Source organism: Excalfactoria chinensis, chromosome 2 (genome assembly GCF_039878825.1).
Source record: "Excalfactoria chinensis isolate bCotChi1 chromosome 2, bCotChi1.hap2, whole genome shotgun sequence".
Taxonomy (NCBI): domain Eukaryota; kingdom Metazoa; phylum Chordata; class Aves; order Galliformes; family Phasianidae; genus Excalfactoria; species Excalfactoria chinensis.
In genome coordinates, this window is record NC_092826.1 from 53,083,377 (window position 1) to 53,110,728 (window position 27,352).

The window sequence follows — 27,352 nt, forward strand, 5'->3', positions numbered from 1 at the left end:
ATTGATCATTTCAGCTCTGCTGCTATGTCCAGGGTCACCAACCACCAGACCAGGCTGCCAAGAGCCACATCCAGCCTGGCCTTGAATGCCTCCTGGGATGGGGCATCCACAACCTCCTTTGGCAACCTGTTCCAGTGCATCACCACCCTCTGTGTGAAAAACTTACTCCTAAGATCTCCATAAATCTCAGTTTAAGACCATTCCCCCTTGTCCTATCACTATCCTTGTTAACAGCCATTCCCCTCCTTTATATACACTCCCTTCAAGCACTGGAAGGCCACAATGTGGTCTCCTCAGAGTCTTCTTTTCTCCAAGCTAACAATCCTAGTTTCCTCAACCTTTCCTCCTAGAATGCGTGCTCCAGACCTCTGATCATCTTAGTAGCCCTCTGGACCTGCTTTAAGAGCTTGTGAAGGACAGATCTGGTTTTCTTTTGTTGTCTCAAAGCTTGCTTCCTGAGGTTTTTCTGATGATAAGACTCTGACTGGCGACTGCTAACTATCTAGGAGGGTGAATGGTGGTTGCTATTGTGCCATTTCTGCTTATGATTGCAAAGATAAGCAGAGACAGGACAAGCAGTCTTTTTCAGGGGTGCTGCTTGAAGGAGCGGACCACTGCAGAAGGCGATAATGCTTGTGTCTGGTAAACAGAGGCACCACCAACCCCTGCTGGCTTATCTGTGGGCCAGGAATGTCACAAAAGCTGGTTTTAAACCATTTTACAAAGAGTGTTTGCCTTCAGAAGATGCTTGTTTAGACATTCAGTGTTTGTTCGAGATATCCTCAAACTTCAAAGAAGAAGAAAAACAACCCCACCGAAATGGGGGATAAAAGGCCCTCGCTAAACTGGGGATTTGGGAGACGATTTTTGGAGACGATCTAGGAGACGATCTATGGAGACGAACTTTGGAGACGATCTCCCAAAAACACCTTTGACAGAGAATTCCCTGAGGGGAAAACCTTTTCGGAAGGCCGGCATGCTGCAGTGCTTCCTGACTTTCTCCCATCCCCCGCGGTGATCAGACGAGTTCCTGAAATCTACGGACCTACGGTGTACCTCGCTGGACCCACGGTGGTGACTATCTCTTTTGCTCTCCACAGACTCCTTGCTTATTTTTCCTACTTTTCCTATCGCCCACCTTCCCTTCCCCATCTCCCTAAAACGGCCAGGACTTTAATAAACTGGTTGGACCAACATTTGAACCGTTGCTTCTTAATCTCACGCCGGGTATATACACATATCAAAGAACCTTGCCTCTCTCCTGCAAATTGGAGCGAGACAGAGCTCCACATCCTCCCTGTACTGGGGCCTCCCAGAAACTGGGTAGAGGGGTACAATCACCTCCATCTCCCTGCTGGACACCCCTTTTATAATGCAGCCCAGAACAGAGTTGCCTTCTGGGCTGCAAGCGCACACTGCTGGCTCATGTCCTGATTTTCATCCACTAACTATGTGTATATAGATGAAGTAAATCCTAGAACTGTGAACCATGTTTATTTCTGACATTCAAAACTTCAAAAGAAAGTATGGATTCAGGAACAGACAATCAGAGTTGTTTTGGGGGTTGCTCTTTTAATCTTATTTGAACAAAAATATTTTCTCAGAAGTCAATTTATTTCATTGACATTTTTTTAAGTCTGTTCACATCCAATAATAGACATTCGAATACTGTGGCAACATTCAAGAACTATGCAGTAGGTGCCATTAACTTCTGTGAAGAAAACACTTCTCACTGCTGCTGAAGTTGAAATTCCATGGCCACTACTGTCCAATATCTGTGTGTTTTTTAACACAAGTCCATGCCTTTTACTCCGCCGCTTGGCCCTCTATGATGAAGGGTGAGGTGGAGGAAGCTGCATGCGGTAGTTGATGCAGAATGTTTACTGAGTGTTTGAATGAAACATGAGGATAGGGAAGGTCTTTACTATGGTAACAAAGTGTTGGAGCTTCTGGTACAAAGTGACAGAGCAGGTGGGAGAATTGAGCTGTTTGTCATCAGAAACACTGCAGACCACATGAAGGTTTGTGAAGTGTTTAGATAAGTGCTGTGGGTAGGTGTGAGAGCAGAGTTTGCAAGTCCTTGTATAAGTGTGCATCAGATATTTTGGTGGTTGGTGATGTAATTTAAATGTAGTTTTGCCTTTTAAAAGCTATTCGCTAGTGCTTTCACTTGAAGTGGCAGTAGTCACTCAGAACATGATGGGATTAATTCAGTTCCTTCCTTTGCCTGCCAGAATTTTGAACTCTTCTCCTTGGCTATTGATCTGAATAAGGTTGAATGTGAAAACATGTTATAGGGTCTAAAACCCTGGTGCCTCACATGGATATATATCCTAACTTAAAAATTATTCTCATTCTTCTTAAAAATTTCTGAAAGATGTTGTACAATGACATAGTACTCATCTGGCTTTCTGTCTTACTGTGCTACCTAAGACTGATTGAAATCTGCCTTCTCCCTGATACGATGCAGAAGCTGAATGAAAACCTATTTGAAATAAAAGTTTCACATAACTGAGGCAATAGAATTTCTTGTCTGCTGATTCCCTTCTACATCATGTGAATCTGTTCTAAACCTGCTTGCGTGAATCCTTGAACACTGTTTTTCTCTGTTCTGAGTGCCTTCTTTGTGTGTTTGAATGCAAATCTGCTGCATTCTAAACATTTTGATTTAAGTAATGAGAGTCTGCATTTGTTTAAATGCAGTGGGGCAAACTTACATTTTAATACAAGTGAGTTTGAAGATTGGTGGCATAAGCATATTTGAAGTTCGGATGAGTTTTTATCTTGCTAAATATTGCATGTTTACACAATTGTCGAAAGAGTTAACACTGTCAAATTGAAATTCGTATTTGTTTCTAGGAAGTGCAAGAAAGTGAAAAGCCAGAGAACTTTACATGAACAAAATAGATGATTTGATTAGCAGTCTTATTTGCTAATAGCCATGGGTGATATGAACAATAAATTAGAAATGATGCTGTAATTATACGATAGTTGTTGCATGCCTGACTGAACCCTTTGTGGCTATTCCCAACCCTCCCCTTAATAAACCTGGAAAAATATTTAGCATGGAAGGGAAGTTTTGTTCGGCCCTGTGCACATTTTAAACAGCTTGCTTGTATAACTGTGCTGATAGGTTTGCATCATTAAACTCAACAGAGGAGCAGGTTGTGTTGACCTTAGTATTACTAGAAAAGTAATTCTCAGGACAGTTCTCCAGGGGGCTCAATTTATTATTAATCTCTTATCTGTTATTCTGAGAAAACCGTTTATTGTAAAATAAACTAACATAGCCTATAGAGATCCTATTATTATAAGCCTCAATAACAGCTGATGAAGCCACCCTATGCTCTCTAGAGACAGGTATTATTATAATAATTATACTAATAAGTAAAATGAGGTGCAGAAAGATTAAGGCCAAATTCAACTAAGTATGATTTGTCCAAGGTCACAGAGTAATCAGCTGTACACTGAGAGCAGCACAACAACAAAATAAATCCTCAATCATGGTCAATTACTTATTCACAGAGCACAGAAGAATTAACTTCTGAAAAACACATTTTTCACACAGTTTTCATCAGTGTTAGGAACTATATTACCATTCTGTGTCTTCTGTCAAGCAAGGCTTTCCACTGTTTCAGCAACTCTGTTCAGGAGTTCTTTATATCACACAAGGGAATAGTTAAGGCTTTGTCTCTGATTAATAAGAAACCTCTTTATCAATGATTTACAGATGGGCACAGTGCTTTTCAGATAATGGAAGATTTATAAAATGTAATAATCTGAGGGGTGATCAGGAATTCTCATGCTAGTCCTAAAGTTACTCTGTAAATCCCTCCTGTGCTTTACGTGCTTTGGACCATCAAGTACCTGTTAGCATGACAAAAAATAGATGAAGTTTACCCTTTATTATCAGTTTGCCCCATTTCCAAATTTCTGTTCTTTTTTTCTGAAGATGACAGATTTTTGAACTTGATAATTAGTTACAATAATGGCTCTGATTATGTTTAGATTGAAGACAACTGATATTTAATATCTAAAAAAAATACTTGAAATATGGGTCCTTTTCCAAGTACAAGCCATCTTTTGATGTGTATTAATCAAAGCCTGTCCAGACAGGGATTGTTTATGTTCTCTTTTCTGTTCAGCCTTGGGTCATGGCTGTTATATGATTGATATCCAGCCAGGCTAACAGTTTATATTTATCAGCTGTTCTGCACTGCCCAGTAATCTGGTTCAGGGGAAATATAAAAGCCAGTAGTACAGACAGATCAGATTCTTTACTGTTGATTTGGCATTATTTCACATAATACAGTAGCTATATTGAATAAAGATATGCAGCTACTACAGTAAGTGAAATAAGTCCAGGTTAACTCACTGGCATAGTGCGTCTTGTTAGGTCCCAGATTTTCAAACCAGAAACATTGATATTGGAAAGGATGGCTCGTAGTCAGCTGATATAATGTTTTCTTCAAAACTGAGATAGCAAAACTAGATCAAGTTGCTCAAGGCCTTATCCAGTCAAGATAACAATACCTCCAGGAACGTAGATTCTGGGCATCTGAATGGGAGCTGTCCCATCCAAGTTTTTTACTTCTCCCTCTAGTTTGATATAACCCTCAAATTTGTCAAGGATGGAATCTGTCCCACTGTCCTTGTCAACAATGAAGACAGTAAAATGTTTTGGAATACTGACACATCTAAAATTCAGAAGTAAGTTTTTCAAAAATATTTTAGTTCTGCAGTGTTCAGCAGCAAGAGCTTAATGAGGATTTTTCATGCTATGGTGAAAAGATACACCACTTTGTTACTTGTGACTGTCTCAGGGTAAAAATCTGCTGGTCTCATTAGATTTTTTTGTCTGTTAATTCTGTAAAGGTAGGCAGGCAAGAATCATATGGATCCATCTGGCTGGTTGTTGAATGTGTAATTTTACAGTGTTTATGATTCTAAATCCATTGTCAAATCAGTATAGATTCCTGTTTATAAAAACAAAGAATTCGTGGTCCCTCTTATTTTTAATAATTTCCTTGTAGGGCACAGTGTTAAAAGTTTCATTTACTGTTGGCTAAGAGATTTGGCAAAATCTTTGTGGTGTTTTTTTTTTTTTTAATGTTTCACATGTATTAGTCAGTGATCATCTTTAAATACCTGTTGTATTACATGGAGAAAAGAAAAAAAAAAAAAAAAAAAAAAAAAAAAAAAAAAAAAAAAAGCCGATCGAGTTGCAAATTTCCATGACAAGTATAACTCTATTTTGTTTATATCCTGAAGCTGAAACTTACCAACCCATGGGCAATGAATTGTTCTGTTAAATGGCAATAATAAATTTCAGAAAGCTTGAATTTATAGAATCATAGAATCCTTAGAGTTGGAAGGGAATTCTGAAGGCCATCTAGTCCAACTTCCCTGCAATGAACAGAGACAGCACAGTTAGACCAGGTTATCCAGGGCCTGATCTAGCCTCACCGTGAAAGTCTCCATAAATGGGGCATCAACCATGTCTCTGGGCAATGTTCCATTGCCTCACCACCCTCACTGTAAAGGACTTTTTTCCTTATACCTCCCTGAGCTTGAAACAATTTCCCCTTGTTCTGTCACCACAGACCCTGCTAAAGAGTCTGTCCCCTTCTTTCATCTAGCCCCCTTTTAGATACTGAAAGGCCACTCTCAGGTCACCTCACAGCCTTCTCTTTTCCAGGCTGATCAACCTCACCTCTCTCAGCCTATCTTTGGAGAAGAGGTGTTGCATTGCATGAATCATTTTTATGGCCCTCCACTGGACATGCTCCAGCAGGTCTATGTCTCTCCTGTACTGACAACTCCACATCTGGACACACAACTCCAGGTGAGACCTCAGCAGAGCAGAGTAGAGGGGCAGGATCAGCTCCCTTGACCTGCTGGCCACTATTCTTTTGATGCAGCCCAGTATATGGTTGGCTTTCTGGGCTGCAAGGGCACATTGCTGACTCATGTCCAGCTTCCCATCCACCAGTACCCCCAGGTTTTTTTTCAACAGGGCAGTGCTTAATCTTTAATTCCCCAGCTTTTATTGGTAATGGGGCTTGTCTTGACCCAAGTGTAAGATCTTGCATCTGGATTTGTCAAATCTCATGAGGTTCACCTGGCCCACTGCTAAAGCCTGTCTAAGTCCCTCTGGATGGCATCCCATCCCTCTAGTATGCTGACTGCATCTCACTGTCAGCGTCACTGATGAAGATTTTATTAAAGAGTATTGGTCCAAGCACCGACCCCTGGGAGACATACTCATAATCAATCTCCATCTAAACATTGAACTACTGACCACCACTCTCTCAACTCAGTCCTGCATCCATTGAACAGTCCACCCATCAAATCAATATCTCTCCAATTTGGAGAGAAGGATGTTTTGGGGTACTGTGTCAAAGGTCTGACCGAGGTCAAGATAGATGACATCAATGGCTTTTCCCTTGTCTATTGATGCAGTTCCACCATCATAAATGGCCAGTAGGTTGGTCAAGCAGGATTTGCCCTTGGTGAAGCCATTTGGTTCTCCGATGTCAGCTCCCTACCTTCTGCGTTCCTTAGCATAGCTTCCGGTATGTGGGAACAACCTCTACCATACCAAGCAATTTATGCCAGGGGAAAGTGAAAATTACAACTGAAGAGTTATTGTCTGAAAATGAATTTCAATGGAAAATATGCCAATTGTAGGATTGTTAGACTGATTCAAATATATTGAGAAATACAGCAATTTATACACACCGCTCTGTTTCCAAATTGGTTTCCTAATTTGCAGCTATTTCTGTCACATTATTAAACTAGCATCAGTAAGGAAGTACAAATTTTGCTAGCTTGTTTTATATGCAAAAATTTGGACTGTCATTTGGATAGTCTTGTCTCTCTTCCGAGGATACATTATATATATTTATCTAGAGAGATATGAATTACCTTTGAATGATTGATGATTACAATTCTAAGATTTAGTAATATCAAGAATTATGACTATCACTATATGATCTTCATGTGTTACTGAGTGCTGGAAACATGCACTCATGAGCTTAATAAGAAATATTCATGGCAAAATATTGATGATTGTTGTTTTAGTGGGTATTTAGAAAATTGTCTGACATTTTATTAAAGTTTATTGGTACCATCAGTTTCTACATACTGAAATGAACTCACTAGCTAAAAGAAACTACTGGAAACCACTGATCAGTTTTTGACTATGAAAAAAAAAAGGGGGGGTCTTAAACAAGCTTCTGTGGCATTTGCTTTATTAGAAAGTTTGAAACACAAATAACTCCATGTTTCGTTGCCAAAATATGCATATGGTCCTTATACGTATACAGAATTCCAAATTTTCAGCCCCCAACTTATTATCTTAATGTTTACCCAAATGGGAACATGCTGAGTTCATTCTTAGTTCACATTCCTTGCAGCACACTTGGGAGATTTTTCTACATAGTTCTCCACAAAGGGACAGTTTTGATGCTATAACTTTTACCATACCACTTCTAAAACTGACCAGAGCAACTTTTATGAAGTCAGAAAGGCTGTCCTTCCAGTACTCTCAAGTAAAACACCGAAGACTTCAAGTGTCTCAAATTCTTCTTTAAGATATGTCATACCTTTTTCGTAAGTAATATAATGAAAAAAATAAAAATAAAAATTAAAAAAAAATAGAAACCATGCTTTGAAATCTTCTCTGAAGCATATCAGGTTGAGGTCAGACATGAGCAGCTTTGTTAGAGAGAGGGATAGCCAGCAGAGCAAGAACACCTAAAAAAAGAAAGAGGAAAGAGGACAAGACTATGTAAGTTGGCACTGATAGCAAACCTCACTATTACTAACTTTATTTTGACACATCTCATGAAAGCAAACCTTCTACAATGCCATAAATCCTAGGCTGATATCCAGAGAAAACATGTTCCTTCAGGCAGTCTGTTTGACATCTCCAACTCCTGCATTTAACTTCATTTTTCCCACCACAATTTGTTAATCCCTATATATTTCAGAGGATACATCAAATACTCTCCTTTTTCTTTAAAAAACTACTCTTTAATTTTGGAGATATCAATCACAGAATTGCAGAATGACAGATAATGAGGCTACTGAAAGTCAACCTGCCTGCTCAAGCAAACTCACCTAGAGAGGCTGGTTGCCCAAGACCATACCCAAACGGCTTTTGTTATCTCCAAGGAAAGAAACTCCATAACCTCTCTGGGCAGCCTGTGCCAGTTCATGATCACTGCACAACAGTGTTTCTTCCTGTTCACATGGAATCTCCCCTGTTTTGGTTTGTTCCCATTTGCTTTGTTTCTTGACACTTAACACATTTGAAGAGTCTTGCTCTATCCTTTTTGTACCCTACCTTCCAATATTTGTATACATTGATAAGATCCATCCTTAGCCGCCAATTATTCTCCAGGATAAACAGTCCCAAGTATCTCAGTTCGTTTTCACAGAAGAGGTGCTCAAGTCCTTCAGCCATGCTTTTGGCCCTTTACTGGGATTCTCAGGTAGTTCCACATCTCTCTTGTACTGAGAAACCCAGAACTGAATACTAGATATTTCATGTGTGGCCTTACCTGCTTTCTAGCTGGGCAGCCCCCAATATATGCTGGTGCACAAGGTGTTCCTCCTTACATTCAAGTTCTTGTTGAACTTAATGATGCTTCTGTCAACCAATTTCAGCAGCCTGATAAGATTCCTCTGGGTGGCAGCACAACTCTTTGGTATATCAGCCACTCCTCTGGGTTTTGTGTCATCAGCAAACCTGCTGAGTGTGCACTCTGCTCCTTCATCCAGATCACTGCTGGACAGAACTAGATTCAGTACTAACTGGCCTCCAACTAGATTTCATGCTGCTAATCACCATTCTCCAGGCCCTGTTCAGTGAGTTTTCAGTCCAACTCATTGTCTGCATATTCACCCCATATGTCATCAGCATGTCTACAAGGATTTTATTGAAGACAGTGTCAAAAGCCTTACTGAATCTACTGCTCTCCTCTACCAAACCAGTCATTTCATCAGGTATGTTTATCTGGTTGGTGAAGCTTGTCTTTCTTGTGTTAAATTCATACTGACTACTCACAATCATATTCTTGTCCTTCATGTGCCTGAAAATGTTTTCCAAGTTTAGCTTCCCAGGGATTGAGGTGAGGCTGAACAGCCTACACGTCCTCCTTCTTGCCCTTCTAGAAGATATGAGAGCCACTGGCTTTCCTCTAGTCCTTTTGCAAGCTGGAATGCATCTGCTGTACTTGACTGTTCTACTACTAACTCATTCATTGAGTAAAGACCAAAACTCTTCCTAGACCTTCCATCACTGACATGCTTTTATATATCACCGACTAACACTTATAATGATGCACATAATTTACTTGTTTATGAAATGAGACAAAGCTGTAAATGAACATTTCCATGATTAACTGCTTGAGATGAATGACCCCTGGAACATATCTTTGAAGGTTAAGCTAATAAAATACAGTTCAAGAAGATCTGTATCAATGCATTACATGCCACCTTCCTTCCATTAAGCATTCATGAGTCAATATGTTGAATTGTTCTAGGTTTGTGATTCATTTCCATTTTTGACATGAAGAAAATACATATGGGGGTGGTGTTATTTTGGATTTTGTTTTTAAGTAAGTGGGTTTTGTTGTTTTTTGTTTGTTTGTTTGTTTGTTGTTGCTGTTGTTTTGCTCTGATCCTCCTCATTTTCCATCTGGAAGTAGTCGAACCTTTAAATATACCACTACAAACCACTTTGAAATACCCTAGGATATTTTTAATTTCTAATCCTGGAGATTCTGTCCTAGGTGCAGCTGCTTAGAGAAATTATTTTATAGTTACACACAGTCTTATCCCAAAATTCTGTCTGTAAAAACCTTTTCTTTTGTGGCACCCAGCACCAATCTCTATGTTGATAAAAGCTCCCATATCATGGTGACATAAGGGGCAATCAATATCTGCAAATACTGTCTATGCAGTAGAATTTATGAATGCTCTGTTTTATATACATGCATATATTAGCTATACCTGCTACTAATTGCTCCTATTTGATGGAGATTCCTAACATTTAGTTATATTTGTTTTCACTAAGACCTACTGTATATGTAAGTACAATATATAAGTATACTGTGTACTGATAGTCAAGCTTGAAATGGTCTCATATCTGATCATGGCAGCATCATCTCCTCTGTTATTAGTAAATGGCTTTATGCAATAAAAAAATAAAAATAAAGTTTTAAAAAATGACAAAATAGTTCAAATATGGCATAATTATAATAAAATAGCTCAAACATTCTAAATGTTCAAGAACTTGACCTTCTGCTCTCATGACAATTAGCAGCTTATGTGAACAGGAAATGAAAGAAAGAGAGAAAGAGAGGAAAGAGAGAAAGAGAGAAAGAGAGAAAGAGAGAAAGAGAGAAAGAGAGAAAGAGAGAAAGAGAGAAAGAGAGAAAGAGAGAAAGAGAGAAAGAGAGAAAGAGAGAAAGAGAGAAAGAGAGAAAGAGAGAAGATAGAAAGAAAGAAAGAAAGAAAGAAAGAAAGAAAGAAAGAAAGAAAGAAAGAAAGAAAGAAAGAAAGAAAGAAAGAAAGAAAGAAAGAAAGAAAGAAAGAAAGAAAGAAGAAAGAATTTTGTAACAGAAAGGAGAGGGACACACACCTTACTGACATTCAGCAAATATAATCTCAATGCACTATAAAATCCAGTTACTTTTTGTCCCAACATTAATCCATTCTATCAGACAACAAAGTGATCTATTGTGAGCTCCTTTTAGTGGAAAAAAAAAAAAAAAAGAACCCTCTTCTGCCAGAAAAGGAGCAAAATGTCCCAATTCTTTCTTTATAGCGTGGCAAGGAGATTAGAAAAAAATATATATATATCAGTCCCACTGAATTTCCCTCAGAATGCTCTTCTTTCCCTATTGCTTTACTATTCATATATAATACTATTCCACAGTGAAAGACTAATCATCAATCCAGCTTGGCACTGCAAAGTGATGTTATTATTTTGGGATTTTTTCCTCTATAATTGATTAAAAAATTCTGTAAAAGGTCCTTACAAGGTTAGAATTGTTACTGAAAACCTAACTGATGGAAATATGTTATAAAGGTTGAAGTCACCCAAGTGACTTTCACAGCAAGCTTTTCTATAAGTCTTTCCAGAAAACTTATGAGATCATATATTGAGGTTCATTGCCAAGTTGTGTCAGGAACAGCAAGCTGGATACAAATATAAAAAGAAAGATAAAGGGGTCTGTAGAAAAAGTGTACAAATATCTGTAAGTATTTATATTACTAATGGATACATGTAAGTAATCAGCTCAGTCCAAAAAGGTATGACTATTTTGTAAGCAAGCTGAGTGATTGTGAACAAAAAATTATAGGAAAATTGAAACCATAGATTAATAACTGATCAGCAAAGAGAATAATATTCTGATTGGACCATTATAGAAATATATCCTGCATTATTCCATAAGAAGTCCTTGCTCAAGATACTGTATAATTATTGAACTTCATATCTGGTAAGACCAGATTAAATTGCGTGAGTGAAAAGACAGAATTCAAAAATTTAAAGGCAAGTTGAATAAATTGTTTGCAACCGTAAAATAATTTCAACAGAAACACAGGCAAATGACTATACTTAGAAGGAATAATTTGCTTCACGGTTCAGGATGGTAACTGGTTTATGTAGAACAGATCTATGTGTCATAATGCACAAGATGAATGTGGTACAATGGTGTCTGCTTTGCAAAAATGCAAACATGACACCTGTTTCATGGCTGTAACTTAAAATTCATTAAAAAAATAGAAAGCATTTTACTTCTTCCTTCTTGCTTGAGTCCTAACTTATGGTCAGTAGATGCTACCTTCTAGACTGTATTATTTTTAAGGACCAATAATTTGCCTCTGTGAACACCAGTAAAATGAGTCCATGCTATTCTGCTGTCAACTTACAGATGCTTTAAGTGAAATCTATTTCTTGACTGCAGTCATTTAATTCTTCAAAGAATAATACACAGAGAAACTTTCCTTACAGTTATAAGGGAAAAAATCTAAGAAATAATATTCATGTTTCTAGATTGTGGTTCTTGTTAGTTCTTCTGTGACCTGGTTATCTTGCTATTTTTAAATACTAATGAGAAAGTGAGATGAGCCAGTCTTTTTCTAACCTCTTTCCAAAACATATCTGTGAAAAAACAAACTGTCTTCATTGCAGGCTAAAAATCTGACTGAATTATATATTGATCTGTTCTTCTCCCCAAGCCAGACCTATTTCCTGTCACCATCTGGGTTTTGACTTCTGTAAAGCAAACAGAAAATTAGAGAATAATATCCTAAACAAACCACAGTTCATAGTTCAAGCTCTGTTCTTAGAACAGTATTAATTATTGACATCAGAGTAACAAATCTGTTTAAGTCAGTGGAGTTGCCCTGTGGGAATTAAAACAAAAATTAGTACTTAAGCCCTGTCATGAAGAAAATATTATTAGAGAACTTGATTCCGCATATAGGTTCTACTTTCCTCTATATTTATACAACTAGTTAGCAAAGATTAAGGACAGTTCATTCATTCACAGAGAAAAGTGTTTATTTCTTCTGTGTGATTTTGCTATCTCTGCTGTTATGTACCCTTTCTGAGCACTTAATGTTATTGCATCATGTTTTGCCAGTTCATGAGGAGAATACACCAGGGTTGGAAGCGATAGCAGAACATTAGCCTCCATACTTAGAGCTGTTGATTTAGTTTTGTAATTGGAAAATAAGCCTAAGGAGATAGGTGATGTAATTTTCTAAAATATTTTTGAATTGCTGTATGTATGTTAAATTAAGGACAGAAATAATTTGTGTAGGAAACAAACTGTCTATATGTTTAGAGAAAAGGAGAAAATTAAAGGTTGTTTACTTTGTTTTTCCATGAGGAAATTTTCTCTGAGTTACCTGAACTAGAAAAATTCTTCTGGTTTGATTTGTTTTGTTTTGTTAAAAAAAAAAAAAAAAAGACAAAGGGGAAGAAGAATATCTAGGATAAATTATCTAAACTTACCCTGGTCTGAAGCACCAGATGTCTCAAACCTGAGCGACTAATTATGTAAGAAGTTAACAATTATGTTTCATCTTTCATAACCTGCAAATTGTTTATTTTTAACATTGTTAACTAACAAGTTTATTTACTCCTGTGTAAAAGGGATGATTGTATGTATGTTTATTTTCTTCCCCTTGGTTTCAAGTTTTTTATTTGAAACACCCACAGTCTATCACATAAGATGTTCTCTATGGAAAGCAGGTTTCTGTCACTTGATTATCCTTTTTCCTTTGAACACAACAATATTTTTGCAAACTGCAGTTTGTAGGAGTCAGCCTTCTATCATTATCGTGTGCATTTGTGTTGGTTTTTATTGATTAAAAACAATTTTATTTTTTTTTTAAGGAAAGAGACTGTGGTTAATAATGATCTAACAATTATTTAGAATAAGTTTATGGACAAAATAATGTACGATCACATTGTCATTCATTCTATCATAGACAAGACGATAAGATCTTCAATTCATTTTTATATTTTAACTTCTCAATTTCATAACAAAGTTAATAATGTATTTTAAAGATTGGAAGGGTTGCTTTTTTGTTTGTTTTCTGAGGATGATATTTTCACAAAAGGTAAATTGTTTTTTCTCTCTATGGTGTCCCCAAGGAAATCTAGTTCACCTGGTCCTACAATTGCTTGTTTAATGTGATACTTCTTACTGAAAAGGTCATCTTAAAAGTTATTCTTTAATTAGAGAATCAGAGGAAACAAAGTATTGCGGATGCTCACTATGTACTACAATAGTTCCTAATTTATAGTAAGAATGTAGTAAAAATTATGTACAGCTGTTCTGCATCATTGTTAGTCAGATCAGGCAAGAACTAATCACCTATGATCAGGAATAATCATAGAACTTCTTAACCACTTTTTTTGTTCCATGAAGTTAGCTTTGAGACACTAAATAATAGTCAAAGTGATTCTCTTTACTGGAATTTGTATAATATGCATAATAATAATGAGTTTTGGCTATTGCCATAAACTCAAGTTTACCTTTTAAGTGAACAAACTACGAATAAATCTTCTCTGTTACATGATATTGTATACATTTTTATTTATTATTTATTGTTATAACAAAGTTACCCTATTACCAGTGCTGCAGTAAGACAGCATCATAAGAGAGTAATTCTTAGAAGGTTTGATATTGCCTTGATGTCCACACTAAAACTTAAATTCATAAGTCTCCTCAGAACAGAATTGTAAGGCTTTTGAACGTAATGATCAAAATGTTTCTTTGTGCTCTTTTCTTCATATAATATAGCTTGTAGTGATTATCTGCACCACTGACAAATGAAATGGAATATTGGCTATACATGAGCTGAGAAGACATTAGCTGTAGAAAGGGGATAATTCTGATGACAATTCTCAAGAAAACAATAACCGAAGTAATTACATATCTGCCACACATCAGTGTGTATCAGTGCTTAAAAATGAAATAATTGAAGATTCTGTTTCTAAAAGAGATAGGCTTTTTATTAATATTTATTATTTATCATACTTTGTTAGTATTACTGAACATCATGTATTTGTACAGATGAAAATGGATTTTTGAATTTTGCATTATGGTTCTGAATGAGGATTTCCTCAAAGTTAATCATTATCCTACAGTAAATGATCCAGTCCTTGAATACATTTTGCTGTGTATTTGGATGTTGAAAATGTGGGTTTCTAGGCAAACTTTTTCAGAAAATCATTCTGGTCCTACTCCTGAAATTAAGGAGGTTTCCATTATAATTTTTATTATGTTATTGATCCTCCTAATGTTCCAGACATCTACTGAAAAAACGGCAGGCTCCATGGAGTCATCTTGATTTACTAAATACAAATTATCTATTGTATTTTATATTGTTTAAAGCCAGAGATATGCAAATTTTGCAGTTAAATTCTCTTTTCTTTTAATGAGAGAAAGCATTAGAAACAAAGGTGTGCGCAAAAAGATTATCAACATGCAAAATCTCTGTAATTCTTTTTTTCTTGTAGCTTAGTCTTGTCTTTCTTTTGTATCTCATTTCAGATGTGTCTTGGAGACAGAGCTGTCTTTAGTAAAATTCACATTTCTTCTGTTAGGTTTCTGTGTTATAGCTCTTGTACACATGGACATCTATTATGTAATTAATGGCTTAAGTTACATAAAGTCACTGAGAATGGAAAATTTTCTTTGGAGGTTGTTGCCTGGCACTGATGATGAGATGCCTCCAATGAGATGGAGGATTATGAAAGTAATGACTGTTACTAATTCTCTGCTGCTTGTCTCAGATTCTTTCTTAGTATCTTTCTGTATATTCAATCCAATTTATAGGTTAAATGACCAAAAACGAACATGACTGTAGAAAGTTATAAGATTTCAGACATTATAGCAATGCTAAATGAGAAAATCCTTTTAGCAGCAAGCATAGCTGTAAACAAGTAGAGACACATCATTGTATGCTAATATTAAAGCCTACCAAAAATAAATAAATAAATAAATAAATAAATAAAAAAGAAAAAGAAAAAGAAAGAAACCCTCTATAACCATGTATATGTCTGCAACCTTTTCCTGAGCATTCACTATGCTGTGCTTATAAGGCACTTAAATGATTTCAAATACCTTTCTGTGGTAATTCAGTAGTGTCTTCTTAATGACATTGGTTCAATTTATAGTTTTTAGAACTACCTATCAAGTACAGTTATGTGTGATCTTCCCCTTATGTTTGCTTTATTTTTCAGCTCCAGACCAGTCTGTCTGAACCAATGACATTATCCAAATCAATCTCACTTCCTCGTAGTGCGTATTGGCATCATATCACTCGGCAGAACAGTGTTGGAGAAATCTACAGTTTACAAGGCAAGTATATGCCACATCTATTAACTTCTTTCCATTTGACCAAGAGTCATGCAAATTGCTTTTTAGTGTCACTGGTATTTTTCTCTCCTTTTAATTTCATCAATTGTAAGGAACCACAGCTGGATTCCCAAATTTACATAAACCAGGTTTCTTTTACTCACTTTGTAAACTACTGCTGAAGATTATTCCCAGGATGACTACATAAAATTGGATAAACAGTTTGGCTCAGTGTAGCTTCTCAGTAGCTAATGAGTGTCAGGATGCTTTAGTACTTTTTTTCTGAGAAGACTGCGTATGTATTTGGGCAACCTCAGGGTGCCCAATTAAGTCTACATAAGATGGCTGTTTGAGTTGCTAGAATAAAACAAAGGAATTCTAGGAATAAGAGCTACTCTTGATCAATTTGTTCAGAGGATCTTGTATATAAACTGTTGATTAGACTGACTTACAAACCTGCAGCATATACCTATCATACTTTTCAGTGTCCAAATCCCCTTCATATACGTGGATTCTAAGCTTTTTACTTATGACTTTAAATTTTATAATTAACTGACTTGGGGAGGAGGAGGATTCACTGCTCTCAAGCTGAAATTAATTTGTATCTTTTAGGAAATTGAAATTATGATACATTTAAAATATAGACAGTAATTAATGGTATTGTTTTCACTTTTTTTAAAAAAGAAAAACTATAACAAACATATTCCTTAATCAAGAGCTTAAGGATTTCATTTCACTTTCCTTTCAATAAGCTGTTTGCATAAGCAATTTACATTTAGATAGGAAGCTAGAAACTGCTCACAAACCACAGTACCAAGTCCAACAAAACGTATTACATGCTTTCATGCAGTATATAGATGAAAGCCATGAAGTGTTTTGTTTTGTAAATTATCACATAAATTAAAATCAGCAGGTGAGCTGTGAATTCAATAGATGACTCATTAAAGGGTACAGCATTTATTTTTCCTCAGCCCTCATCGAACGAGGACAAAATGAAGCTCTAATCATTGTTACGGACTTACAGTTAAGTTACATTAATGAAAAAATGAACAAACCTTTCAGAAGTTGGTTGTGAAAAAAAAGTTGAGCTAGTAGATGACCTTAAAAGCATTCATTATATAATGTTATCGTTTATGAAGACAATAACAATGCCAAAAAGAAAAAAGTCAGTTGTCAAGGTGTTAGGACTCCTTATGTTCCTATTGAGCACTTCCTTTGGAGAAAAAATAATAATTGTTATGACATCCATGAAGTGAGAGAATTGAGCATTGTTTGTTCTTTGCTGCATCTTTTGTTTCTCATAAATGGCCTTTGTAATTCAGTACAATTTAAAGGAAAGCAAAAGTTCATACATTGAATGCTCACTCAGTATGCATACCAACTGGCTCAGCAGGAGGTAACATATTGGAAGTGTGTTACGAAAAATGTAAGAATTCTGCTTTTTTAGAAGCAGACAGATTTTGTTCACACTTTCCCTGAAACATGGGACAAATAAATATTTCAGAACATAAGATTTTCATTCCTCTTACATGTACTGGCTGAAATTTGAGAAGGCATAGTAGGTTTCAGGAGTGATAAATCGAGTTCTATCAGTGGCTAAGAAATATATCAAGAGGGCTATTTTGTTTGCCTCCAATTGCAAGACTTCAATAGGCAATATTATTATTCATTTATATGTAATGAAGATCTCTTTGGACTTTCTGATGCAAGGCTTATGACTAATGAAATGCAGTATATTGTGCAGAAGCTTAAGGGAGCAGAGACCTACTGATTGCCGAAACATCAGCCTGCAGATGCTTCACACATGTGGGTGGAAGGTGGGTAGTGAGGAAGCAGATTGCAAGCATCACTCCAACTCTCACCCTACCACAACAGACAGGTGAGAGGAGTTGTTGCAGAGGGAAAAATCACTTGCTGCTGCTCTGATCTTCTCTGAGCTTGAAAAGGTATATTGCCCCCATCAGAGACAAGGCTTTTTCTTTAGAGAATAATCCATCAAATTCAGTTCAGCACTGTCTGTATTTATGGCAGAGCTTTTTGCGTTCAAGAAATGTGAACATTTCACTTTCCTCTCGTTTTCCAAATTCTAAAATGATATAACTATCACCATGTCTACTTATATCCAGATTACTATTGATTACAGTAAAGTAGCATCCAAACACACTGTTACATACAGTGCAGAAGTGTTTGCCTAGTGGCAATTCATTCAGATTTGCAGTTTGAAGTGACTAGAATTTAATTAATAACAGCTGGTGATATATAAGGAGAAATGAATATGAGCTCATACTACCTTGGATAAATTGGCTCTTCAGGAGGTATTTAGCAGTCAAATTTAACTTAATTAGTAGTTTAAGTTGATTTGATAATAAATATGCTGTACAATGAGAAGGGGCAGGATGAGGGACTTGTGGGGTTTTTTTCGGGGCTGTATTTCAGATGAGAAAAGGCAATTCAGTAGATGGATTCTGGGTTTATAATCCTTCATCTACCCATGAAAACCTTTCAGGATCTGAAAAGATTAAAGCACCGAATAATACTGTTAAAGGAACACAGCCTGCACAAAATATCTTAAAATGCTGTGGGCTGGTTTCTTTTTATATAGCTTTTCTTCCATTTGGTCGTCATTGCACCCTTTCAGTTCTTGATTGCACTTCTACGATAAAAGTGGTAATTTAGTTGTCTAGTTAATTTTACATACAGGAACAAGTTAAGGGTTGGCTTTTCCCAGTGGTAGCATTATCACCTCCAGTATTCACTTAAGCTTCTACAGTATAATGCTGCAGGTCTGTTAGAGCTTCCATACATGATTTGCAGCCACTGCATATGTGTTGTGGTGGGCCCTCATTGACTAGAAGTCACTTTCTCACGGTGCCATGCATTGGCTGTCCTTGCTGCCTGATGGATCACTGGGCATCTGGCAAACCCACTGTTGCATGAGGAATTTTCTTCCACACAAAAACACCATAACATTTTTAAAGCCAAATTTCATTCTAAACCTCTGGCTTAGAATGATTTCACTTAATGGAAATAAATAAATAAACCACCAAAATACACAGCATCTACCCTTATAACAACTCACTGATGATTTTTATTATCTGGAAAATGATTTATTGCTGTTTCACAAGATATAAAAATGATAACTGAAGAGAATGTGTTTTTAAACAACAAATAATAGCATTAAATTTTGGTATGTTTTAAAACCTTTCATTTGGGTGTTTAATAGTGCTTAGAATGAAAAGGAATTGCAGATAGATTATTCAGCTGCATAAAGCTTACTTTTGTGGTTGTATGGGAAACTGGTAATCACAGCCTGAACCTCTGATTAATCAGCTGAGGCAAGTGTCAGGTCAGCTGTGGGAGCACATGTGAGGGTAATTCGGATGTGCTTCCAGAAGGGGTAGAGCTTGACTTCACCTCTTCTAGACCTCATTTAAGGGTTGACCACCACTAAGGCAGTATTTCTTTGAGATTGCTCCTTTGTGGAGATCAGATAGCCAGCTCCAGCATTTTCCAGCCAGACTGAAGGCATCCATGTTAGTGAGTTTTTCCGACGTATTACCTTTGGATATCTATCACCATCCTTTTTGTATTATTCCACCTTACAGTGGTTCTTGCTCCACAGAGTTTAGACAGTGCAGATTTTAAATACAGTCGCTTTAGATATTATTAAACAAATTAGGCCAAGTAAAATTTTGGTGTAGGAACCTGCATTAGATTTTGTAATGTAGTTATGAAAAATCCTTTGGAAATTGTATTCATAAAGTCCAATTACAGCTGGCCTTTCTCTAAGAAATTCAAACTAAAGAGTTGCTTTCAGTCACTTTTGTTGTGTTTGAGGTTTATATTCTTTATTTGGACTGTGTTTTTCCATACTCAAAGTGATGAATACCTTTCCACATACAGAATCATACTTGTTTCTATGCGATCGTTCATATGAATGAATATGTATAAGAATTATACCTGTAACACCTTACATGTTTTCCCATTGAAGAGAACAGTAATGCTTTCTTTTCTACAGTAAGTTGCTTATCACAAATGCTTATCAAATTCTGCTCTAAACACATAACAGGGTCATTAAATAGCACTTAGATTCTTGCTAAATGTCTTATATTTTTAAAGGTAATGTGGAAGTGGAATGTGAAGAAATAAAAATATGGCCTTCAGTGAGACAGGACTTATGCCAGAAGCATCACCTAATCTTGTAAGCATGTGTCAAAAACAAAATCACAGGGAAATAAAAACTAGCCTCTCTGTAGGAATTTTGGTGTTGATTTTAGTACTTCACACTAAAGATTCAAGAAAATAAATCTGCTTTCACAAAACAAAAGGAAAAGAACCCCTGCTTCCTCATTAATGCTAATATCCTTAGAAATCAGACCTACATTTTTCCTTGTCTTTTGGCTTGATAGAAGACAGCTCACTCTTCTCTTTTTCTGAATACATTTTAACAACATATAGAGTTAACCTGCTCAGCTAAAAGGCTTTAAGTTTCAAAGAGAGACAGCCAGACACGCAATTTCTTTCAGCTATGGAAGTCTGCAGCATTTTCAAGGTAGAAAGACTGATATAAGGCTAAAAATAATAAGAGAATATTTGAGTTGCTACGTACTTAGGAGAGTTTGAATCATCCTGTTCAACCCTCTTTAGGCTAATCCTGCAGGAAATTCCTATGTGGTCTTCTGTAGTTTTCCATAAATTAAAGTATGTAAAATGAATTGAAGGGCATTCATCATTTTGACATTTCCATTGTTTGTTCAAATACCCAGAAACAGAGTACAGAATTCATTTCCTTATCTAATCTCAATACTAGAATAATGTGAATGATATAAACTGTTAGAGTATGTCTGATCATTCCTTAATGTTTCACTAAGCATCTACCAGCAGCTAAAATGGTTTATAGCCTGCCACCTTCCCATTTCCTTTGCTGAATCTCATCAGGACTTTCACATTAGTAAATGAAGCCTATAAAATTTGAAATATGAATAAAAGACAGCTGAAGAAAATACTGAGTAGAGACTGCGTTAGAGCTACATTATTTAATATGATTGCATTATATAGCTTCTTATGTCTTATGCTGTAGATACTTTTCTTGTGAACTTTGAAGTTCTGTGCAAAACAGTGCACCACTAAGCTGATTTTAAAATGGCATGCTGGAAATGAGAAATGTCCTACTCAGAAACTAGTGAAGAAGGACCTTATTTTGTCTAACAGTAATTGCTGTTACTAGTTATGAGCATTACAGTCAAACTCAAAAGAGTATTAGTTCTGATAAATGGTTGCTAAGAGGTTCTTACAGTTAGAAGCCATGAAAAAACAGAGGTGAAAGTCAAAAAAGGTAATGAGGCTGTTTGTACTTCACTAGGAGGTGCACTGTACTCTGAGGTTGCAGCTGAAATCCTGAACGGTGTTCAAAGAACAGTTAAATATTGGATAATTGCCTCTTCTAAAATAATAATAATAATAAATAAATAAAATAAAAGGATAAACAACAAATGTGAAATTTTCAATACTGGCTACAAAAATTCTTACCTATTAATTATTTTTTATATCATAGGTTAATGATTTCATTAATAAAAGTAGCTTCTCATTCAGTATGAGTAGCAGATTAAGCTTTGACCCTAGCTTTTATTAATCAAACCCAGAAAGCGTCAGCCTGAGTTAGCTTAAGACTACATACGTGTTACTGACTGAAGATGGGCTGCTACTGTGATTTGATCTGTCTGTTTTCTGATAAAATTCAAGAACCTGTGTTGTACTTGAGATCTGTTGTTCAAAGAAAGAACGTGTGCTGTGGGAGAACCGATGTAGCCAGCTCCATGGACGCTAATCATCAGCTGGCAGAGGACTGTCTGAGCGAAAACGAGTAACTGCTGTTCTGAAGAGAAAAACAAATTATTTTGCAAAGGTCAATTTTGTGAAAACTACATTTTCCATTAAATCTTTTCAGTGATAAATCCAAACGTCTCTAGATAGGATACTTTGTGTTAAGTATGTCATTACAGTCACTATCAAGAAGATTGTCGGTAGGCTTAATAGTTCATTTTTGTAATTTTAAATAAATTGAATTATTTCTATGCTGAAAAGACATATTTTCTACTCAAATATTACTCAAAATCATGAGTGCATTAATCACCTTAAAAAAGGAAAAAAACAAAACTCAACCCAGCATAGCTGTGAAAATATTCCTGAGCAAAAATATGTATTTTCTTTAGTGCCTGTTTGCCTGTGTTAACACTTCTTTTTCTTTCAGTAATTATTTCAAATAATGTAAAATGATTGATATTGACATTTCTATAGAACATGTTCACAAAAATTGTTATAATTTAGAAATGGTGTAGGTTTTGAAAACAGAGTGCATAATTGGAAGAGTGGGGGAATGTTAATAACATCATCTTTGCCTGCAGTAATGAGAATAGAAGCCAAGCACAAGATGTCAAATACCTTTGATTGTGTTCTGCCTTAAGTGGAGGGAAATTACAACTCCTTCTGTTTCTCATTCCAATGTTTATTATATAAAGTGACATCTTATAAATATCTATATAACACCTTGTCTGAAGTGACAAAATAATGACCTAACTGCCTATTAATTGCTTATTATGAGCTTTGCAATACATTTATTGCAGAAAGAGTATCATAAAATGTCAAATGCATGAAGTTTCTTTGATATTGTCTATCACATCTATCCCGCTTTTTTAATCTGCAACAATATTATGGTAGCAATATTTGTAGTAAATGACACAGAGTCTACTAATACAGACTATTTTCACAATTATACTAATTTAAGCTAAACAGACACCATACACAGCATGGTCAATTTATTCAATCCATAAGAATATGTTCTCTGTAGCTCCACAATGAATTTTAGCTGATTAAAAAATCATAGCATTATTCAGAAGTGGGGTAAAAAAGAGGAATGTTAAATAATAATTAAAAGCTTAGAACATCTTTCATTCTCTGTTCAAAAAAGCCTTCGCATCTTGGTGAATGCTTGTACCCTGCCAACTTTTTATTTGATCTGAATGATACATTGTAAGATACTAAGATTATTTTCACAGAAGTAAGAACTGTGAATTATAATATGAATTTCTTCCCAGTGCAGAGTTAACAAGATTTCACCAAAGTGAAAGTTTTTCATCCTTTCTGAAACAAGTCTTCCAAATCCATGTTTGAGTACTAGAAGTAAGTTTGCTGTTTAGCTGCTAGATATTTGTTTATCCTTCCAAATTCTATGAAGGTGCCTTTTGGGAAAGAATTTTATTGCTCTGACTTTAAGCATAGATGAAATATTAGTCTATAAAGCTTTATGGAATAAAGGAGAATGTATTACTGAACTGTAAGAGAGAGAAAAGAGAAAGGACTTGGTGGAAAAGGGAAGAAGGGTAGAGTTACCTGCTTAGTGATTTAGGATTTTTACACTATTTATTGAAGGCATATCCTTCCCTACTTATGACTAAACATTCAGCATGATATAGCAGAGCAGTGCATGATAAAACCATATTTATCCTAGCTACAGTCTGCAGAGATGAAGCTCTAAGTGGTACCAGGTGTTTTTTTGTTCAGCAGCTTTCAGAAGTATTTCCAAGCAATGTTCTTGCTAAAAGTAGGGTCCACAGTCTGCTTATGTTAAATGTTGGAGCTTAAACTTTAACTTGAAAAAGGCTGTTCTCACTGATATTGTTATAAATAAAGCATCAGTTTGATTGAATGATTGTTGACAGACTGGCCCTTTGTTTTCATCCATTATTACTGTTAGATTGTTCCAGGGTGTCTCAGCAGTTTTGCAAGGCTTCTGCTTGTGAGATGGTACTCTATCGTTACTGAATATTTGATGTCACAAGCATTTTATGATGGAAGAGATAACCTGTTTGGGTTAGAAAATGGAAATGTTTTTCATTCAGACTTGTCAACTATCTCATTATTCTCCATTCATCAGAGCAGGTATTTAATTCTGAGAAATAGCTCAGCAGTTTTTTATCCCTTTCATGCCTCTTATAGAAACACTTTCCTCTGATCAAGTACGTGCATTTTCGTTTAAGTGTTAGTCTGTTGTAGTGCTTTTCTATGAATCTGTTTCTGAAGAGTCATGTTTTCTTCCTTAACTGTTGCCGTATATTAATTAAGGCAGCGTGTTTTCAACAAGTAACTGCAGGGGGGCAGAGGATGGCAAATACTGACCATTATGTGTACCAGAGCATGATTTTTCAGGAATAATATACACAGTTTTGAATGCACCTATAACTGATTTTTACTCTGTAGTGCAGCTGTAAGAAGGTATCTTCTCAGTGGCGGTGGCTGCAAAATTCTCATAGTTTCTAGACTGTTCATCTTCTTGTATTCATTCAGTAAAAGAAAAAAGGTTTTTTTCTTGAGCTTCTTTATTGCTACTTAATTTGCTGACTAGCATTTATGCTTGTGGATTGGCCAGCCTCAAGGTATTTTAGAACTGAGGAAATATAAAGAAAGGCCCAAGATGCCTCTTCACATACTCTTATTACCTAGTTGTACTTCAAACCTTGTACTGAACTGTAGGAATGAGCCATAAATTTTGAAATGGTGTTTATTGTGTAATAAAATACCAAGGAGGGAGACAATTTAAGCTGTTATCTTCAAGGTGTGACTGTTTTTTAGCTTATGCTGCAGTAAATCAGGTATATTGCCAGGGACATGAATGATATTATGTTACTATGCAACTACTGTGAAAAAAGGAAATGTATAGAAAATTTGAATGGTATCATTGCTATGAATATTAGATGCTTACTCATTTTCCTTATCTAAATATTTAAAGCCATGCAAGAGAAGACCTTCATAACTAAACAAGAAAGAGAAGTTAATATTCTGTTAAAGCATTTGTCCTCAGCTGTTGCAAGTTATCCTTGCTCTGTGAAAAAGATCTCTGCTCACCTATAGAGGATGAAAACCTTTCCCCATAAGTCATGTCCAAAGTTCATTGTAGCATGAATGCTTTTGCTCATTTCTGCAGTGACCTGTGTGATTATTTTGAGCCTTTTTGATTGAAGTTAATCTTTATTTTGATGGCCATGGATCTGTGTGAGGTTTTAACAAGGAAATATAGTTTTACTTTATATGATAAAATACCTGTACATTTGCTATGTGAAAGAGATCCCTTTTTAAAATTTCATTACATTGCAAATGTGATTAGACAAAAGAAGTAAACTAAGAATGACACTGCAACTGTGGAAATTGTCTGATGAAATCTTCTTTGCATGGCATGAAATTACCTCAACACCCATAATATTGCAGTATAAGTTAATATATAGATAAAGCAATATTCAGCCTCAACAGTATTGGAGTGATGATGCCCTTATCCCCCTAAGAGCAGCTCTTTTACAGCAGGACCTCTAGAGCTAGATCCATGAGTCCTGGCTTGCTGCTTGCATGAAATACATGAATGTAGATAAGATCCACATATTAAAACAAACCTTATTATAACATGTGTTAAGATAAAACTTATTATAAAATGATCATTACAACATGAAAATTTTCATTCATTACTTTTAGAGGTTGTATTAGAACTCAAATGTTCTTTCGGTGTCTAATTTCTTCTAAACTCTACATCTAAAATATGTCAAGTTATGCATATCTCACATATGCATGTCTTGCATATTATTTATTTAGTTCTTAATAGCTGCAACCTCGAATCCAACCCACATCCAGGTTTTTTTCTTTTCAGAAGTGTCTGTTAGATAAAAAGTACAATTTTGTAAAGATTGGAATTAAACAGAAAGCCATAATATCTACCATATTTTCATATACATTTATCAAATTTCATAGACATAAAACAAATGGCCACATACAGTACATTGTAGTTCTTCTTACACCTTCATTGAAAGATATTTCTGTCCTTTATGAGTGCCCATTCTACATTATGTTCCTCTTAAAATCACTTTTCTATGTAACATTGTTTTCACTTTTCATAAAATGTCTATGAAACGCAAATAGTTGGTGACAGTTAGGTTCAATGTTCCAGGTTATGTAACAGAACCTAAAGAGTGCTAGAAACAAGACAGTTATAGATTAGCTTAGTTCTACTGAAGGCACCTCCTACTTTGTTTGGTGAAGAGATCTGTATTCTTATTCTGAATAATATATCAGAAATATGTTTATTTTATCACAGTTAGTTGTCCTTTATGTGTTAGTTTTGTGTTCTTGCAGTATGTACTATCATAAATGCATTTGTTAATAGTTACCATTATAAAATGCTAAAAATATTTTTTTCACTTTAAAATCTTTCTGGTATGTCTAAGGATTCCTTTACTTTATAGATGGATATGATCTTTGTTTTGTATGCCAACCTATTTCTTTATTTTTTAATGTTGGCATTATGTTCAAAATTATATCCCTGGTAAGTATTTTCTGTGTACTAAATGCATTGTCTCTAGAAAATATATTAGACATGCTTAGTGCCCCAGGATAGCCAGAAGCCTCTTTCCTAATGACAGCCACGTTAGGCACAAAAAGAACTGTTTTCTGATCTGGATAGTGACAATGAAAGCGTAATGGCTATTGCAATATTGCATCATTAGATTGTAATGCAGATGCTTTTGACAGTAGTTTTTTGTAAGGTAATAAGCAGTTCAGGGTTGTCATATTTGCTATGACCACTGAAGAATAAAGTGAAGGGGAGAGAAGAAAGTCTACCTTGGGAAGGCTCCTCCAAGCAGTCAACATGTCTGACATTCCAATTGAAGTGCCACTACACCAATGCATGCAGCATGGGAAATAATCAGGAGGAAGTGGAATCCACAGCACAGGTAGAAAAATATGAATTAATTGCTGTCAAGGAGACATGATAGAACGAATCACGACTGGAATCCTATACTCTAGTGCTACAAGCTTTTAAGAAGGGATAGGCAGGATGTAGGAGTTACTGTTTATGTTAAGAAGTGAGAGATTTTGAAGAGCTACCTCTAAAAACAAACATGATCAGGCTGAGAACTTATGGGTTAAAATTAGGGACCAGACCAATGAAGAGTGTCTGTTAGTTGGGGTCTTAATGCAAGCTGCCTGATCAAAGGGAGCCTGTTGATAGGCCTTTTTGTTTCAACTACAAGAAGCATCATAATGTTAAGACTCCTATCCTGATGGGGGATTTCAACTACCTGTTGCTGGGAAAGCCACATGGTAAGCTGCCAGCCATCCAGGAGATTCCTGGAGACCATTGAAGATAACTTCCAGGCCCACATATTGGAACCAGAGGTGCAGTGTTACTGGACCTCATGCTCACCATTGCAGAGGAGCTCATTAAAGAGGTTAATATCAGAAGCAGTCTGAGCTATAGCAACTCTGCTCAGGTTGCGTTTGTGATGGACCTTGCAAAGAGTGGACTCAGGACACTAAACTTCAGAAGAACAAAATTCCAAGTGTTTAAGGAATTATTGGATGAGATTACCTGGGAAACTAACTTAGGGACAAAATAATGGAAAGGAGCTGGCATCTCT

The 27,352-nt window shown here is 35.9% G+C and overlaps 1 protein-coding gene across 1 annotated transcript in view; it reads left to right on the forward strand.

Moving 5' to 3' along the window:
- DOK6 (docking protein 6) overlaps positions 1-27,352 on the forward strand; it is a 232,577-nt gene that overhangs the window by 172,887 nt on the left and 32,338 nt on the right. The window contains exon 7 of the mRNA XM_072329206.1: positions 15,779-15,896. Coding sequence (XP_072185307.1) covers positions 15,779-15,896 — 118 coding nt within the window. The remainder of the gene's footprint in view (positions 1-15,778; positions 15,897-27,352) is intronic.